The sequence below is a fragment of the Salvelinus fontinalis genome, chromosome 3 (genome assembly GCF_029448725.1).
Source record: "Salvelinus fontinalis isolate EN_2023a chromosome 3, ASM2944872v1, whole genome shotgun sequence".
NCBI classification, from domain to species: Eukaryota; Metazoa; Chordata; class Actinopteri; order Salmoniformes; family Salmonidae; genus Salvelinus; species Salvelinus fontinalis.
In genome coordinates, this window is record NC_074667.1 from 19089885 (window position 1) to 19105395 (window position 15511).

The 15511-nt window shown below is 40.5% G+C and overlaps 1 protein-coding gene across 1 annotated transcript; it reads left to right on the top strand.

Moving 5' to 3' along the window:
- Window positions 1-211: 211 nt before the first annotated feature.
- On the top strand, window positions 212-15246 carry ccndbp1 (cyclin D-type binding-protein 1). The gene is made up of 11 exons (XM_055908497.1): window positions 212-376; window positions 713-772; window positions 921-1000; window positions 1471-1552; window positions 2768-2864; window positions 5695-5768; window positions 8158-8234; window positions 8691-8944; window positions 12137-12197; window positions 12535-12581; window positions 14550-15246. Exons 1-11 carry the CDS (start codon window positions 289-291, stop codon window positions 14656-14658), a joined length of 1029 nt encoding a protein of 342 aa, XP_055764472.1. The 5' UTR covers window positions 212-288; the 3' UTR covers window positions 14659-15246.
- The last annotated feature ends 265 nt before the right edge of the window (window positions 15247-15511 follow it).

The following is a 15511-nucleotide window of genomic DNA, read 5'->3' on the forward strand; positions in this document are numbered from 1 at the left end:
TATTGTTATCTGGTTCATCAAAATGTTTATTGGAGCACCACCATTTGTTTTTTTAATTGACAGAACTTCAGAGAAATTAGGCATATCTGAATTAATTGTATGCCTACTGTTAGTGAAATAAACTAATCTGATTGCAGTAACACGAGACTGCCACAAGGTGGGGTCAGAAACCGAGCTATGATGGTGTGTCACTTATTTTCTTCCGACTGCCATTACAAAAATGTTCTAAGTAATAGTTGTTCCAGAATAGCATGAAGTTGTGCGTTCCACGCGTGTATACATGGTGCCATGAGTGCTGATAATTCTTGTGCGGACGTGTCGGTACCTTTACGGAACCTTCTGAACTCGGTCCAGTGTATTCGAGACCGAGTAAAGGGTAGCTATTTGAATGGTGTTACCAGCTTTTTGTATTGATATGTTTACCATTTAGATAGCTTGCTTCAATCTAGAGCCATGTGATAGTTGTTGTTAGCTAGAAACATGGTGGTAACGTTAGCTAGGAGGCTAGTTGGCTAACGTTAACAACACTGTTTTGATGCAGATAGCAAACATGGCGTGCCTTCTGAGGGAGCTAATTAAGGATAGGGTGTTGTTTTAGCTTTTCAAGTCTTCCTAACTAGCTCATGGTTGCTAAAGTTATAATGAATTATCCAAGTAGCTAGCTAATTAGCATATTCAGAAATTGTTGTAACGTTTGTTTATTTGTCTTCAGATGGGGAGTCCAACGAGTCCAATGGGGTGTTCAACCTGTCAAACTTCTGGGATACGCTGAGTTGAGTTATGCTTTCTTTAACACGCAGTAAGATGTGTGACTCCATTGCGCTGACATTTCCTTTAATATTTCCTTTGGTTTTCTTTCTAAGGCTTCGGTGATAAAAATGTTAAAAAGCAGTGAATAACGCTAACCCTCCAATCCCCAGCGCAAGCAGTGAAAGCAGCCTCACAGGAAGCCACTAAACTCAGCCTTGCCTTCTCTAAGCCTCCCGTGCCAACACAAGAGGTAAAACTGAGTTTACAAATGTTTAGCTAAATAATATGGTTCTCAGCAGTGACTGTTACTCAAGGATACAATAGTTGTCGTCATCCCTCATAGACACTGTGGTAGATTATATAAATCCATATGCTTGGCGCATCCATAATTATTGGGCCAAAATATTGACTACTGCGAAGCTGCCACCAGCGATAGGGGGAATGCTGACGGGCACTGCAGTCAGGCATGGAAGACCACGACAGGCAGTCTCCCAATCGTGATTCTCCATGCCTAAAACTGTAGATTAAAACACGTCAAACAAATCCCAAAACTGACAGTCTGAAACCATAACCAATCCCCTTCAACCCTTCTTACACTTTGCTGCTGCATTCCCCGGCGTCTCTAAAACATGGGATTGAAGTTCAATTTTAATTGAGTTATAACCATAATGCTAGTAAACATTTTGTCATTAGTAAATGTTTCCACTTCTTCCTCATCAGGATGGTGAGAAGTTTGCTGAATCCATCCAGAAGAGCATTTTGGCACTATCCACTGTGTATTACTGGTTGCCCAAAAGCCATGGTAAGCTACAGTAAATGCAGAAAGTGTCTGCATGTAGGACTGATATTAGCGGGATATATATATATATATATATATATATGCATGCCTAGTTGGAATTATTACCCTGATCAATAGGGAAATACTCGGATTGCTTGAAGACAACATAATATGCGGTGGTTAGAGTTCTCTTTGAGGTCAGTGTAGATCCACAATACAATTCTCCGGGTGGGTTGTGGGGGGGACTGAAGATTACAGAATCATGTCTGTCCTATGAAATAAATTCCCAAATGTATTCTACAATATTTTATTTTCTATGTTATGCTGTGTGCACTGAACTGGCATGCATGATTGTTGCTGACACTCAGATTTTCAGATGAAGGGAATTAAATGGTCTATAATATGCACCGCCGCAGCCATCAACTCAAACAGTGGTTCAAAGCCTATACTTTATCACTCAGGGTGTAACTTTCCAGTGGTACTATTTTTGCCATGTTATTAAAACAAAATCAGACAACCCCACCTTTTTACCTAGTTGGCTTGTGTGTTCTATGCGAGATAAATATTCCTCTCAAGGCTCACTCTTAATAAAGGGACAATGGTGTCTTACAAGGGCAATGAAATGCTTTTATTATAGAAATCCATGTTTTTTTTCTTAGAGTGAATAATAATTTTAAATAATAATAATCAGGATGTTGTGTCCAATGGGTAAATGCAGAAGGACAAACCTCATTCTTCAGCCTATGTATTTATAGCCACTATGCTGCATCAGTTGGGCTATAACTTATAGTGTTTATTGCTAATGATGTATATGATAATAGACACATGGTCCAATATGTTAAAATGATATTATCATTTTTACCAATATGTTATTGGGCTCATTTCTGAGGTGCAAATTCTATTTTAAATGGTGCCAGTATTCTCAGTCCTTTTACATAAACATGATCCCGGAGAGGATCCCAGACCCCCGATGCAAGGGGACTGGAATTGGTCAAACTCGCAGTTTAATACATGTACAAAATGACCCTCTTTCTTTACAAGCATGATGGTCATGACTTTTTTACATGAAAGGGGTGGTTAACCTGGCCTCAGAAAATCAATCTGAGATCGACTTAACTTTCAGTCATGTTTTGTTGTTACTTTAACCCCCCCCCCCCAAAAAAAACAGATACACCCTATTGGCTTTTAGTTGTACTCTACGGAAGCTAGTTGTCTTTCAATTCTCTCCTACTCCTGTAGGTATCACATTGAGGAGACTGGTGAGAGATGCCACAGCTGAGGTGCTAGATGGTATTGTGCAACTGGTGGACGTCATCGTCAGTTCCCCACTACAGAGGTAACACTGCCCACAGCTTTGAAACAATCTACATCGATATACATTACAATGTTAAGGCTAGTTATTAGTTAGAATTTCAACTAACATTTTTTTTACATGGCTATTTACTGTGTAGGATTTGTTATTGCCTACATTTGGAGTGCAGGAGTTTGGAATTGAACAGAGTAATTTTATGGAGATATTCTCTCATCGATACAAAACATAAACGATAAAATAAACATTTTTCAGGGTGTTCTTAGTAGAATTGACGCAGAGTCTTAAAGGAAAAGGTTCCCAATTGTTTTTCTCACATGTATTCAATCAACCCACTGTTAATACTCTCTGGAAATGTAATTGACAACTTTCACCTATTTAAGAAATATTATTTGAAGCTCTGTCAAGCGAAATGTTTCTGCTTTGGCAATTGCCTTCAAATCTTGTGGTCTTTGCAGCCAACTTTGCTCTCTTTGACAGCATTTGGGTAAAGCCGGTGGACCGACAGGCAGTCAACCAGTTTTAAAGTTAAAGAGCGATAATGGAGGAGGCTGCTTCAAGCTTAGTTGCAGAAGCACAAACAATAATTTTGTTACTAAGGCATGTATATTGCTGTAGGTATTATGCACCCAGTGACAGTTTTCATGCCCTCATTTAGCTCGATAGAGGTGGAGGGATCAGGCCGCAATGCATTGTGGGAATTGAAGGCCTGGGAGACAGGCCATGCTCCAAGGTCGCAACGACAAAATATTATGTTTTTTTGACGGGCAGTAGTCATTATTCAAGATTTGCCGACAACTTACACTACCGTTCAAAAGTTTGGGGTCACTTAGAAATGAGTCAAGATAACTTTCACAGTCAAAAAGCAAGCCAAGATCTTATAATCAGACATTTTTTGTAATGTAAAAAAAACATTACCCTAATAAAAACAGTTCTGTAGGAATGAGGTTTGTGCAGTAGGCCTAATATATTATTACAGCATTTTGGCTATATGCCAATATTTGTTCTTCTCAGACCATATTATTTAAGAACTTGAGCTTTGATGCAAAATAGATCAGTTGGTGTATCATTTGCGAGGTACAGCTGAACATAAATTGAAATAATTTGCTTTTTATTTTACTGGACTGATGGTCATGCTTTGAAAACAACTGCTCTAGAAAGAGCCCAGAGTTTCCGACTTGGAATGCCTAGTTGGAGGACCGTTTTTTGAGTTCCCAGTTGTGTTGGATGCACTGAAGTTGGAGATTTCTGAGTTCCCATTTGTTTTGAACAAGGCATTAGTATCTGCGGAGGGAGGGATAGAGCAGCAGAGGCTGCTCATGGTCCCTGCTCTCTCCTTCCTTTCATCCGGTGAGACTGACCAGAGAGGGGACACAGTCTTCCACCTGATGGAAAACCTTGAGTCGCTCTGCATCTGCCTCATGCACAAATTCATGTTACTATGACCAGAGAAAGTTAAATATTCCTCAATACTAAAATAGACACGACGAGCTGCTAATAATGAATAAAAACTCAGGGATATCGATATACTTGGCTACTCATTCATAGCAGCTGAAGTGGGAGTTGGGAAAAGTGTGTTTTGTAATAGTGTTGATTAAAAACTTAAACATGAACTCATAAAAACAGAAACTCTTTGCTGTATTCTTTGACAGTCTCTGGTCATGGTTTTAAAAGTTAGATATTCTCTTAGGCTGGTACCAAACTTTGCTGTGGCCAGGTCGTGGAAGCTTGTAGGCACAGTGATTTGAGCTATCCGATTGGCCAGCGCACTATGTACACTTAGCCACAGATCTCCCAGTATGCTGAGTCAGCGAAGTTTGTCTTTTCGGAAAAACGAAATCGTCCAAAATGGGAGCACTTTGCCTACCCGGTGCGCAGGACTTCTGAATCAGGTGTGGCTACCACCAACAGTGCAACACAAGAAAAAAAATTACGCTTGGCTTTTCTATAGATGTGTTTGGTGATCAACTTGGGTGAACTTTGCCTTTTTAGCATGTCAACTATAGCAGTAAGCAGGTTTCGATCCAAACAGTTCAATGCAGATGAATTACCTGACAGATGGGAAAGTCAACGCTGGGCTGATGGAAAAAGGAAATGTCAGTACAATTTCATAAATGCCGAAACACAATTTGTTTGTTCAACATGGTGGATTTTTTTTGTGTCAGTAAAATTAATTATGCGTGAAATGGCGATTGGAAACAGCTTTTTATGCTCAAATCACACAATGATATGATATGTGGTCCTCGCACTACTACTTGGGAAGCATGTGGTTTATTAGGCAACAGATAAAATGAGTTCTGAACTTCACAGGGTGGTGAAAGTGCATGGTGATGAGCTTGATGCTCTTTTCCAATAAATATTGAGGGTTCTGTTCTGGTGACATGACGATTGATGCTTGGCTGCCATTTGACAAATAAAAATACTCTCGCTCTTAATAGCATCATCATTTAGGCTAGCCTACCTCCACTGTATCTGCGGGCTGTTGGCCAGAGCGCATGTGCAAAGATAGGAGTGGGAACATTTGCTATATAACTCAACAGTTTTGGTGACAAAATCATTCGTAGAGTTAAATGCGATTGAAACCTATCTTAACTTGTATTTTTTTATTCGGTACATGGGAATTTAACCGCAAAGTTATTTTTAATGTGCAGCACGTCATCACACAGCCTTTTATCCGTACAAGTCAATTTCATAGAAGCATCTCTGGTGGGAAAATGTCCGTATTGTTTTAATGCAGATTTTTGCATGAAAATCTGTCGCCAATTGGATGGAATCCTAGTTGTTGTCTGTCAGACATAGTAGAATTATACCGTTTTATTGAAGGACCTACAATTCTTACTAAAGCTTTTTTATTTAGTTTATCACAGGAACAGCTCCAATCTACAGGTGGGGTGTGGTCAGCGTGTGACCAGTTTGCACATTTACCAAGAGGTGAGTAAACTTTACAGAATTCATCTAGTTCAGCATGTACTGAACGTTGCAGATAAAAATGCCATGAATAGAGCTGGCATGATTGCTTACTGTACATGTTAGATAGATTGTGTAAACAAGATGTGTGTATTTCTATCTGAATGTTCCACAACGGTTTGCCCTGCTGAACGCAGCCCTGAGCCTCCATGTCCAGAAAAGTATACTACGAAGCAAGCTAGATCTACTCAGGGTTTCCTAAAGCTAGCCAGTTTCAGTTACCTTCCATTCCAGCTCAGGCTTCATACGTACTACGACAGTGGATATTGCTCGTCTGCCTGCCGCTAACTCTAGCAGGCTTGTAACTGCGTGTGCATGTCACACTTAGCTAGTCGAACGCCGAACTCTTCAGTAAGACGATGTTGGAACATCAATTAAAAAGTTTAGCAAATTCAGCAGGCTATCGTGTGAAATTGACTTTTAGAAGTGCCGTCTTTATTTTATTACTTTGGTGTGGTTATCAATGCACGAGCAGCTTTCTTCCCCACTAAAGTTTTACTGTGTGTGTGAAGTTTCCAATGCATTTGTCATTACTAAATGTGTAATGTGATAGGTATTTTAACATTACCATTTTTAACACACAAAACATATTTGATTTAATAAATATTTAATCAGTCTTCCGCAAATCAAGTGGATGATGACGCAATCTTTGTAAGAGGGAGGGAATCTGATTACGTTGGTCCTCAACTTGCGCCTCTGATTTTTCATTCCGGTTAAATGTAGTTAGCCTACCCCGGAGCAGGTTAGATCTGAATGATTCGTTGCTATAGAAATTTACCTGTATAAAAGGTGAGCCAATTTCATGGTACTGGTTATCCTAAATAGAACTCAAAGTTGACTAAAGTTGTCTCGCTAACTCCTCAACTTACATTTGTAGTACAGGGCTATTTTTAAAGCAAGAATCCTTAATTGTAGCAATAACAAAGTGGCCACCCTGCTTCATTTTTAGTTAAAAATGGATGGGCCTGGAGAAATGTAACACTTCTCATTCATAGACAGCTATGGAAGGAAGGAAGGACTGATCATCCATGATATCAAAATTATAGTTTTGACTGTGTATTGAGGCTAAACAGTTTGTTTACATGTATGTTGTTTACAAACATTGGAGTCATCAAACAAGCTGATATTTTGGGTTGATCAAAGCTCATGAGGCATTGAAGTATACAATGCTGTGAAAAAGTATTTGCCCCCTTTCTAATTTTCTCTCTTTTTGATACTGAATGTTATCAGATCTTCAACCAAAACCTAATATTAAAGGGAACCTGAGTGAACAAATAACATAACTTTGTTTATGAAATATGTATGTAATTGTTATCTAACACCCAATGCCCCAGTGTGAAAAAGTAATTGCCCCCCCCTTACTCTTAACTGCTTGTGCCACCTTTAGCTGCAATGACTCCAACCAAATGCTTTCTGTAGTTGTGGATCAATCTCACGTCGCTGTGGAGGAATTTTGGCCCATTCTTCCATGCAGAACTGCTTTAACACGGCGACATTTGTGGGTTTTCAAGCATGACCTTCTCGTTTCAAGTCCTGCACATTTCAATTGGGATTAGGTCTGGACTTTGACTGGGCCATTTCAAAATGTCAAATTTGTTGCTTTTTAGCTGTTTTCATGTGGACTTGATTGTGTGTTTTGGATCACTGTCTTGCTGTGCTTCAGCTCCCATACGGATGGCCTGACATTCTCCCTTAGAATTATCTGATTCAGAGCAAAATTCATGGTTCCTTCTATCAAGGCAAGTCGCCCAGGTCCTGAGGCAGCAAAGCATCCTCAAAGCATCACACTACCACCACCGTGCTTGACCGTTGGTATAAGGTTCTTACTGTGGAATGTAGTAATTGGTTTTCTGCAGGCATAATGGGCCCCATTTCATCCAAAGAGTTATATATTTGACTCCTCTGTCCATGGAACATTCTTCCAAGATCATCCAGGTGCTTTTTGGCAAACTTGAGTCAACTTTTTTGGGGAGATGGGTCCTATTATGTCTGGTGAAAACCAGACATTTCATAATACTTGGCTCTAGTCTAGAACATATTTTTCTGACAAAGATAAGCTGCGTAAGAAAAGGATGATACATTTTGATTGGCACCCAAGTAATCAAGTGTTTTATGTACAAGGAAAAACTATGCCAAAGCAATCCCCAACTGTGTACATTCCCATGTTAGTACAGTATATTCCTGTAAAAAAAAAAATCTGTAGTGTGTATATAATGTCTGGCCCAGAGCCATAAATATACATGGTTAGGCATGCAACTGCTGGTGTAAAAAGGGCTGTATTAAACAATCTGATTGTTCCGAAAACCATAGGGCCATAAGAGCATGTCTGTGCCTGTCGTGTTTGTCCATGCAGATAACCGGGCAGCAGTGCTGGGGGTCTTGGCCTCCTATATCGGGGTGGTAAAGGATGCCATAGAGGAGATGGAACAGGTGCCCTTTACGCTTTCACCAATGATGGCTTCATTTCATTTCTCACCACATTTTCTTCAGGAAAATAACCCTTTTATAATTGTTGTAGCTAACTTAATAAAAATGGCTGTACACGTTTTCCATGAATACATTAGCATTTTCATTGAGCTGAAAATGTAATGTCACCTTATGTTGCCATCTCGTCTGTCTCCATATGTCCCTTTTGTATCCTACACTTGTCCTCGTGTTCGCTTGGGAGTGTCCCAATAATATATATATGTTTTTTATTCTCCTGAAGTGTACACTCGTTCACCATAAAGCATTGGATTTGTGGATGCTGAAGGGAGTTTCCACCATATGTCTTGTATCAGTCATTACCTTTTAAATCAGTGAACAAGTGCACACTTTGGGAGGAAGGCACAATAATTGTGACACAGCCCAAGTTTATATCCTCAAATCCCCTCTCCCTCCCACTAGGCGCAGGCCGAGAGCCAGGACCCATTCAGTGACGTGCTGGATGACGAGGACCAGGACTCGCGGGGCAACCAGGACACATACTGGTCTGAGGAGGACCGCCAGCTCATGGCGCCCTGCCAGGGCCTGATGAAAGCATCTGCTGCCTGCCTGAAGAAGCTGGTGTCTGCCGTCAAGGCCAATGGCAACGTAAGCATGCCAGAGACTGTGGCGCAGCTGGATGACCTGGCTGATATCGCCAAGGAGATCAGCCCCAGGTAAAAGAGGATGGTCGATTCCAAATGCATTTAAAGGGATGGATAAGTTAAGGGAGTTTAGTCTACATAAGTGCTTATTAGGGTGTAGAGCTAGGTTAGAAGGTTGATTTTGGTCTTTGGCAGATGACATTGATGGTGGTTGGTTCATCTCCTGATTATCTACACGGGATGTTGTTTTACCCCCAACCCTGGCTTAGTTTCCCAGATGCCAGGATGATGAGACAATGAGGCGTTCTTCTAAACTCTTCCAGGCTATCTCTATCTCAGGTCACACACCACATCTTGTCTGGAATGCCGTTTGTAGGTTTTTATCAGTCATTGTCAACTCAAGCTACAGTTGAAGTCGGAAGTTTACATACACTTAGATTGGAGTCATTAAAAATCATTTTTCAACCACTCCACAAATTTCTTGTTAACAAACTATAGTTTTGGCAAGTCGGTTAGGACATCTACTTTGTGTATGACACAAGTAATTTTTCCAACAATTGTTTACAGACAGATTATTTCACTGTATCACAATTCTGGTGGGTCAGAAGTTTACATACATTAAGTTGACTGTGCCTTTAAACAGCTCTGAAAATTCCAGAAAAGGATGTCATGGCTTTAGAAGCTTCTGATAGGCTAATTGACATCATTTGAGTCAATTGGAGGTGTACCTGTGGATGTATTTCAAGGCCTACCTTCAAACTCAGTGCCTATTTGCTTGACATCATGGAAAAACCAAAATAAATCATCGAAGACTTCAGGGGGGAAAAAGTGTAGACCACAAGTCTGGTTCATCCTTGGGAGCAATTTCCAAATGCCTGAAGGTACCATGTTTATCTGTACAAACAATAGTACGCAAGTATAAACTCCATGGGTACATGCAGCTGTCATACCGCTCAGGAATGAGACGAGTTCTGTCTCCTAGAGATGAACGTACTTTGATGCGAAAAGTGCAAATAAATCCCAGAACAACAGCAAAGGACCTTGTGAAGATGCTGGAGGAAACCGGTACAAAAGTATCTATATCCACAGTAAAATGAGTCCAATATCGACATAACCTGAAAGGCCGCTCAGCAAGGAAGAAGCCACTGCTCCAAAACCACCTAATAAAAAAGCCAGACTACGGTTTTCAACTGCACATGTGGACAAAAATCTTACTTTTTGGAGAAATGTTCTCTGGTCTGATGAAACAAATATAGAACTGTTTGGCCATAATGACCATCTTTATGTTTGGAGGAAAAAGGGGGAGGCTTGCAAGCCGAAGAACACCATCCCAAACGTGAAGCACGGGGGTGGCAGCATTATGTTGTTGGGGTGCTTTGCTGCAGAAGGGACTGGTGCACTTCACAAAATATATGGCATCATGAGAAAGGAAAATTATTTGGATAGACTGAAGCAACATCTCAAGACATCAGTCAGGAAGTTAAAGCTTGGTCGCAAATGGTCTTCCAAATGGACAATGACATCAAGCATACTTCCAAAGTTGTGGCAATATGGCTTAAGGACAACAAAGTCACAGTATTTGTGTGGCCATCACAAAGCCCTGACCTGACCTTAATCCCATAGAAAATGTGTGGGCAGAACTGAAATAGCATGTGTGAACAAGGAGGCCTACAAACCTGACTCAGTTACACCAGCTCTGTCAGGAGGAATGGGCCAAAATTCACCCAACTTATTGTGGGAAGCTTGTGGAAGCTTGGCTTCCCAAAACGTTTGACCCAAGTTAAACAATTTAAAGGCAATGCTAATTGAGTGTATTTAAAATTCTGACTCACTGTGAATGTGATGAAACAAAAAAGCTGAAATAAATCATTCTGTAGTATTATTCTGACATTTCACATTTTTTGTGGTGGTGTTCCTAACTGACCTAAGACAGGGAATTTTTACTAGGATTAAATGTCAGGAATTGTGAAACTGAGTTTAAATGTATTTGGCTAAGGTGTATGTAAACTTCCGACTTCAACTGTATCTCTGGCAAAAACCCATTTCCTTGACTATAGCCCAGACTAACTGCAGGAAGCTAAAGTGGAACCATTCCCTTTACAGAAAAACAGAACTAAACAGAATAGAAAGGTCATACTATTTATTAAGTGTATATAATTGTCTATTAATATAAAATAAATAAGGTAAATGCATGATTTTCTCCCACACATATTAAAACCGTGACACACACCTACTGGTAAAGTGATAACACCGGCTTCGAGTGAATTTGGAGGAAAATTGGCACGGTTGGCAAACCGAAACAGGCCTAGACAATATCCAAAACAACACACTGAATTAATAAATGTTCAATAATTGTAAAGTCATGTCTTTCTACTCAACACAACAAATTTGACCAATCTGTGAGGTAAAGTAATTCAACTATTCAATAATTTTGCTGTGTATTTCGGATGGAATCCAATGCCCGGAATTCCCTGGCTGGCTATTTTTTCTATTTGGCTGGCTACTCCATATACGTGAGGAAAACAACTACGGACAAGCTGTTTGTGAGCTAAAATTGGCCTACCAAATCAAAGGAGTAGTTTTCTTCTGAATGCAACGGTGTAGCTAGTTTCCCACTACAATCAGACTGTACTGTCAGCTAAAAATGACATGCATGGCTCAAGAGACTAGATCCGTGGGCTATTGACAGATCTATATATAAGAGAAATGAAAAGTGCAGGAGCGATGGTAGCTTTCCCAAAAATTCCACTGTTTTCCAGAAATGCCGGTTGGAATATTCCCAGAATCAGGAGCAAGTCATCTGGAATCCAATGAGCAGGATTTCTGGAATTTTGCAACCATGCCAAAACCTTGTTTCCTTGAATGTTGCTTTTCAAGGAAACAAGGTTTTGGCATTACTCTGCAGAAGTTTGATAAATGGTTGGTTCCTAGTACCTCCAAAGCCCCTTGCCATCGAGTACATGAAGCAGCAAAAGTCGTAAAAAAAAAAAAAAAATGCAGTAGCTAATAGCTAATTGGTGCACAATTAGGAAGCAGGTTGATACAACTACACTGAATGCCAGATCTGCTCATGTAATGACTGAGAATAGTTTGTTCTCATGCTTGTGCATCATTAGACAAAGTGTATATAGTGTCCACACCAGACACTTACCTTGGACGAGGTCACAGTATATGATAGATCTAGTAATCTTTGCAATACGCTTAACTCAGGAACCAACGCTTGTTTTATGGGGTTGACCTCTGACTCTCTCTTTGTGCTTCCAGTGTTGATGACCTGGTACTCAGTCTCTACCCACCCATGGATTACTCAGGAGTGGATCAAAACGTAAGGCGCTTGGATCATTTGTGTCATAGACGGTGTATATAATTAAGTGATTGTACTTCAGTCATGACGAAAGTTGTGCTGTTTAATTGGAAGTGGTGGCTCCAAATGAATAATAACATTATTTTAATGTTTTACTTTGTTAATGCTATTAGGTTTTCCTTATTGAAAGGTTTTGTTGAAGTAGTTGTAACACAATAGGGGAGGAGACAGACAACTTGGCATGTTGTATACATACACTTAATTTATTTTCCGCTGAAGTATGTTTGGGATGGCTTTTAATTGTTAAAATATACTTCTATGATGTTTCTTCCAAACACTCTCTTTGTCTTCATTCCAGGCATGTAAACTGACCTTGGTGCTAAAGAAAGTGTTGGATATCATCAGGTGTGTATAGAAGGGCCTGTTTGTCTGTGAGCCACGCAAACAGTGTTGTGTTTTCACCTGTTGGCTACTGAAACATCCACTTGGCAGGGCTTATCTATAAATTCTTCTTATGGAAAGACCTGATAGAACTGGCTTATAATGTCAGACAGTACAGTCGTGGCCAAAAGTTTTGAGAATGACAGAAATATGAATTTCCACAAAGTTTGCTGCTTCAGTGCCTTTAGATATTTTTGTCAGATGTTACTAGGGAATACTGAAGTATAATTACAAGCATTTCATAAGTGTCAAAGGCTTTTATTGACAATTACATGAAGTTGATGCAAAGAGTCAATAGTTGCAGTGTTGACCCTTCTTTTTCAAGACCTCTGCAATCTGCCCTGGCATGCTGTCAATTAACTTCTGGGCCGCAGCCTGTTCTCGCAAAATCAATGCTTGGAGTTTCAGAATTTGTGGGGTTTTGTTTGTCCACCCGCCTTTTGAGGATTGACCACAAGTTCTCAATGGGATTAAGGTCTGGGGAGTTTCCTGGCCATAAACCCAAAATATCAATGTTTTGTTCCCAGAGTCACTTATCACATTTGCCTTATGGCAAGGTGCTCCATCATGTTGGAAAAGGCATTGTTCATTACCAAATTACCAAACTGTTCCTGGATGGTTGGGAGAAGTTGCTCTCGGAGGATGTGTTGGTACCATTCTTTATTCATGGCTGTGTTCTTAGGCAAAATTGTGAGTGAGCCCACTCCGTTGGCTGAGATGCAACCCCACACATGAATGGTCTCAGGATGCTTTATTGTTGGCATGACACAGGACTGATGTTAGCGCTCACCTTGTTTTCTCCGGAAAAGCTTTTTCCCGGATGCCCCAAACAATCGTAAAGGTGATTCATCGGAGAAAATTACTTTACCCTAGTCCTCAGTTGTCCAATCCCTGTACCTTTTGCAGAATATCAGTCTGTCCCGGATGTTTTTCCTGGAGAGAAGTAGCTTCTTTGCTGCCCTTCTTGACACCAGGCCATCCTTCAAAAGTATTCACCTCAATGTGCTTGCAGATGCACTCACACCTGCCTGCTGCCATTTCTGAGCAAGCTCTGTACTGGTGGTGCCCCGATCCCGCAGCTGAATCAACTTTAGGAGATGGTCCTGGCGCTTGCTAGACTTACGCGCTGAAGCCTTCTTCACAACAATTGAACCGTTCTCCTTGAAGTTCTTGATGATCCGATAAATGGTTGATTTAGGTGCAATCTTACTTGCAGCAATATCCTTGCCTCTGAAGCCCTTTTTGTGCAAAGCAATGATGACTGCACATGTTTCCTTGTAGGTAACCATGGTTGACAGAGGAAGAACATTGATTCCAAGCACCACCCTCCTTTTGAAACTTCCAGTATGTTATTCAAACTCACTCAGCATGACAGAGTGATCTTCAGCCTTGTCCTCGTCAACTCACACCTGTGTTAACGCTAGAATCCCTGACATGATGTCAGCTGGTCCTTTTGTGGCAGTGCTGAAATGCAGTTTAAATGTTTTTGGGGGATTCAGTTAATTTGCATGGCAAAGAGAGACTTTGCAATTCATCTGATCACTCTTCATAACATTCTGGAGTATATGCAAAATCCCATCATACAAACTGAGGTAGCAGACTTTGTGAAAATTAATATGTGTAATTTTCAACTTTTGGCCACGACTGTACAATGGTAGCGGATGAGCTACAGTCTACTGAGAGCCACTAGTTTCTGATGCATCATAGTTGTAGGGAGGAAGCCAGCCATTACACCTTCATGAGATAAATAATGACTTAAGTTGCTCTTTACATCACTGCTCACTTAAACTCTTTGTGTCTCAATATTATTCGTTTTCCGTCAAGGGGACCAGTCTGAGAGAATTTGATAGGTGGATGAATGAGGGAAGGAAGAAAATGATTGCTTTTTAGTGTACTCTACTTTGACACAGCCTTCTTGTCCTCCTCCCTCAGAGCGAGTCACGTGTGTTTAGAAGCAGACCTGAACTGGGTGCAGTTTCTGAACGGGGCCCTGGATCACAACCTACAGAAGATCAAAGCTCTGATTCAAGGCTCCAGCTAGATGACGAGTGGAGGGTGTGCGTGAGGTGAATGGAGACAAAGGTGTGTGTGTGTGTGTGTACACGTTTATGGAGAAAGGGAAGGTGTGTGCGCATGTGTGAAGAGGACTGGGGCATCCTCTCTGCCCCTGAGCTCAATGGACTTTGTTGAATGTTACACAAGTGTGTTTACTTCCCCCTTGTGTACACACTCTATACATCATTAAGACAGACATATTTGCAAAACATAAAAATCTTGATTCATGTGTGTATAAATATTTATAGATTAATTTTGGCTTAACACTCATCTAGCTGGATGTTTTGCAGTGGCATAAGTCTGTTTGGAGATCTTTAATCAACAGGCTTGACTTTGCAAAGAACAATAACAATAAGATGCCGTTTGCATATACCTGTTTTCATAGAATTTGTACACAGTCAAACTACAGTATTATACATTGAGGGAAAGCGATTTCTGTGTACTTCTGCTGCCCACTTTTTGAAAATTAGAATTTTTGCTGAATATTGTTCAACAATGAAGACCATGCTATAAAACATGATAATGACCGGCACTTTGTAAATACAAAATAAAAGTAACTCGCCTTGCACTCAAACATGAGCAGGATTACATTTATTTTTCAGAAGTGGTTGTCGTTATTCTTCGAGGACTTTAAGATCTGCCTGTAGACACCGGTCACATTGCAGCTTGCCTTAATATCTGTGAATTGGCCACAGTCGAATTCAGCCATTACCTTCTTTGGAGTGAAGGGCACCTGCACCTGCACACGTACCCTATGCCCGGTTTTAGCAGAGGAAATCTGAGAAGACATGAACAAATTATACCTCTAAACATTTGACTTCTAAACTACAAACACACAC

What these genes read in the sequence shown, in the direction of transcription:
- ccndbp1 (XM_055908497.1), top strand. Translation starts at nt 289, where the DNA reads ATGAGTGCTGATAATTCTTGTGCGGACGTGTCGGTACCTTTACGGAAC. An exon ending in CTGGTTGCCCAAAAGCCATG is followed by an intron (nt 1,553 to 2,767) that starts GTAAGCTACAGT and finishes CTACTCCTGTAG; the next exon opens with GTATCACATTGAGGAGACTG. An exon ending in GTCAGTTCCCCACTACAGAG is followed by an intron (nt 2,865 to 5,694) that starts GTAACACTGCCC and finishes TTTTTTATTTAG; the next exon opens with TTTATCACAGGAACAGCTCC.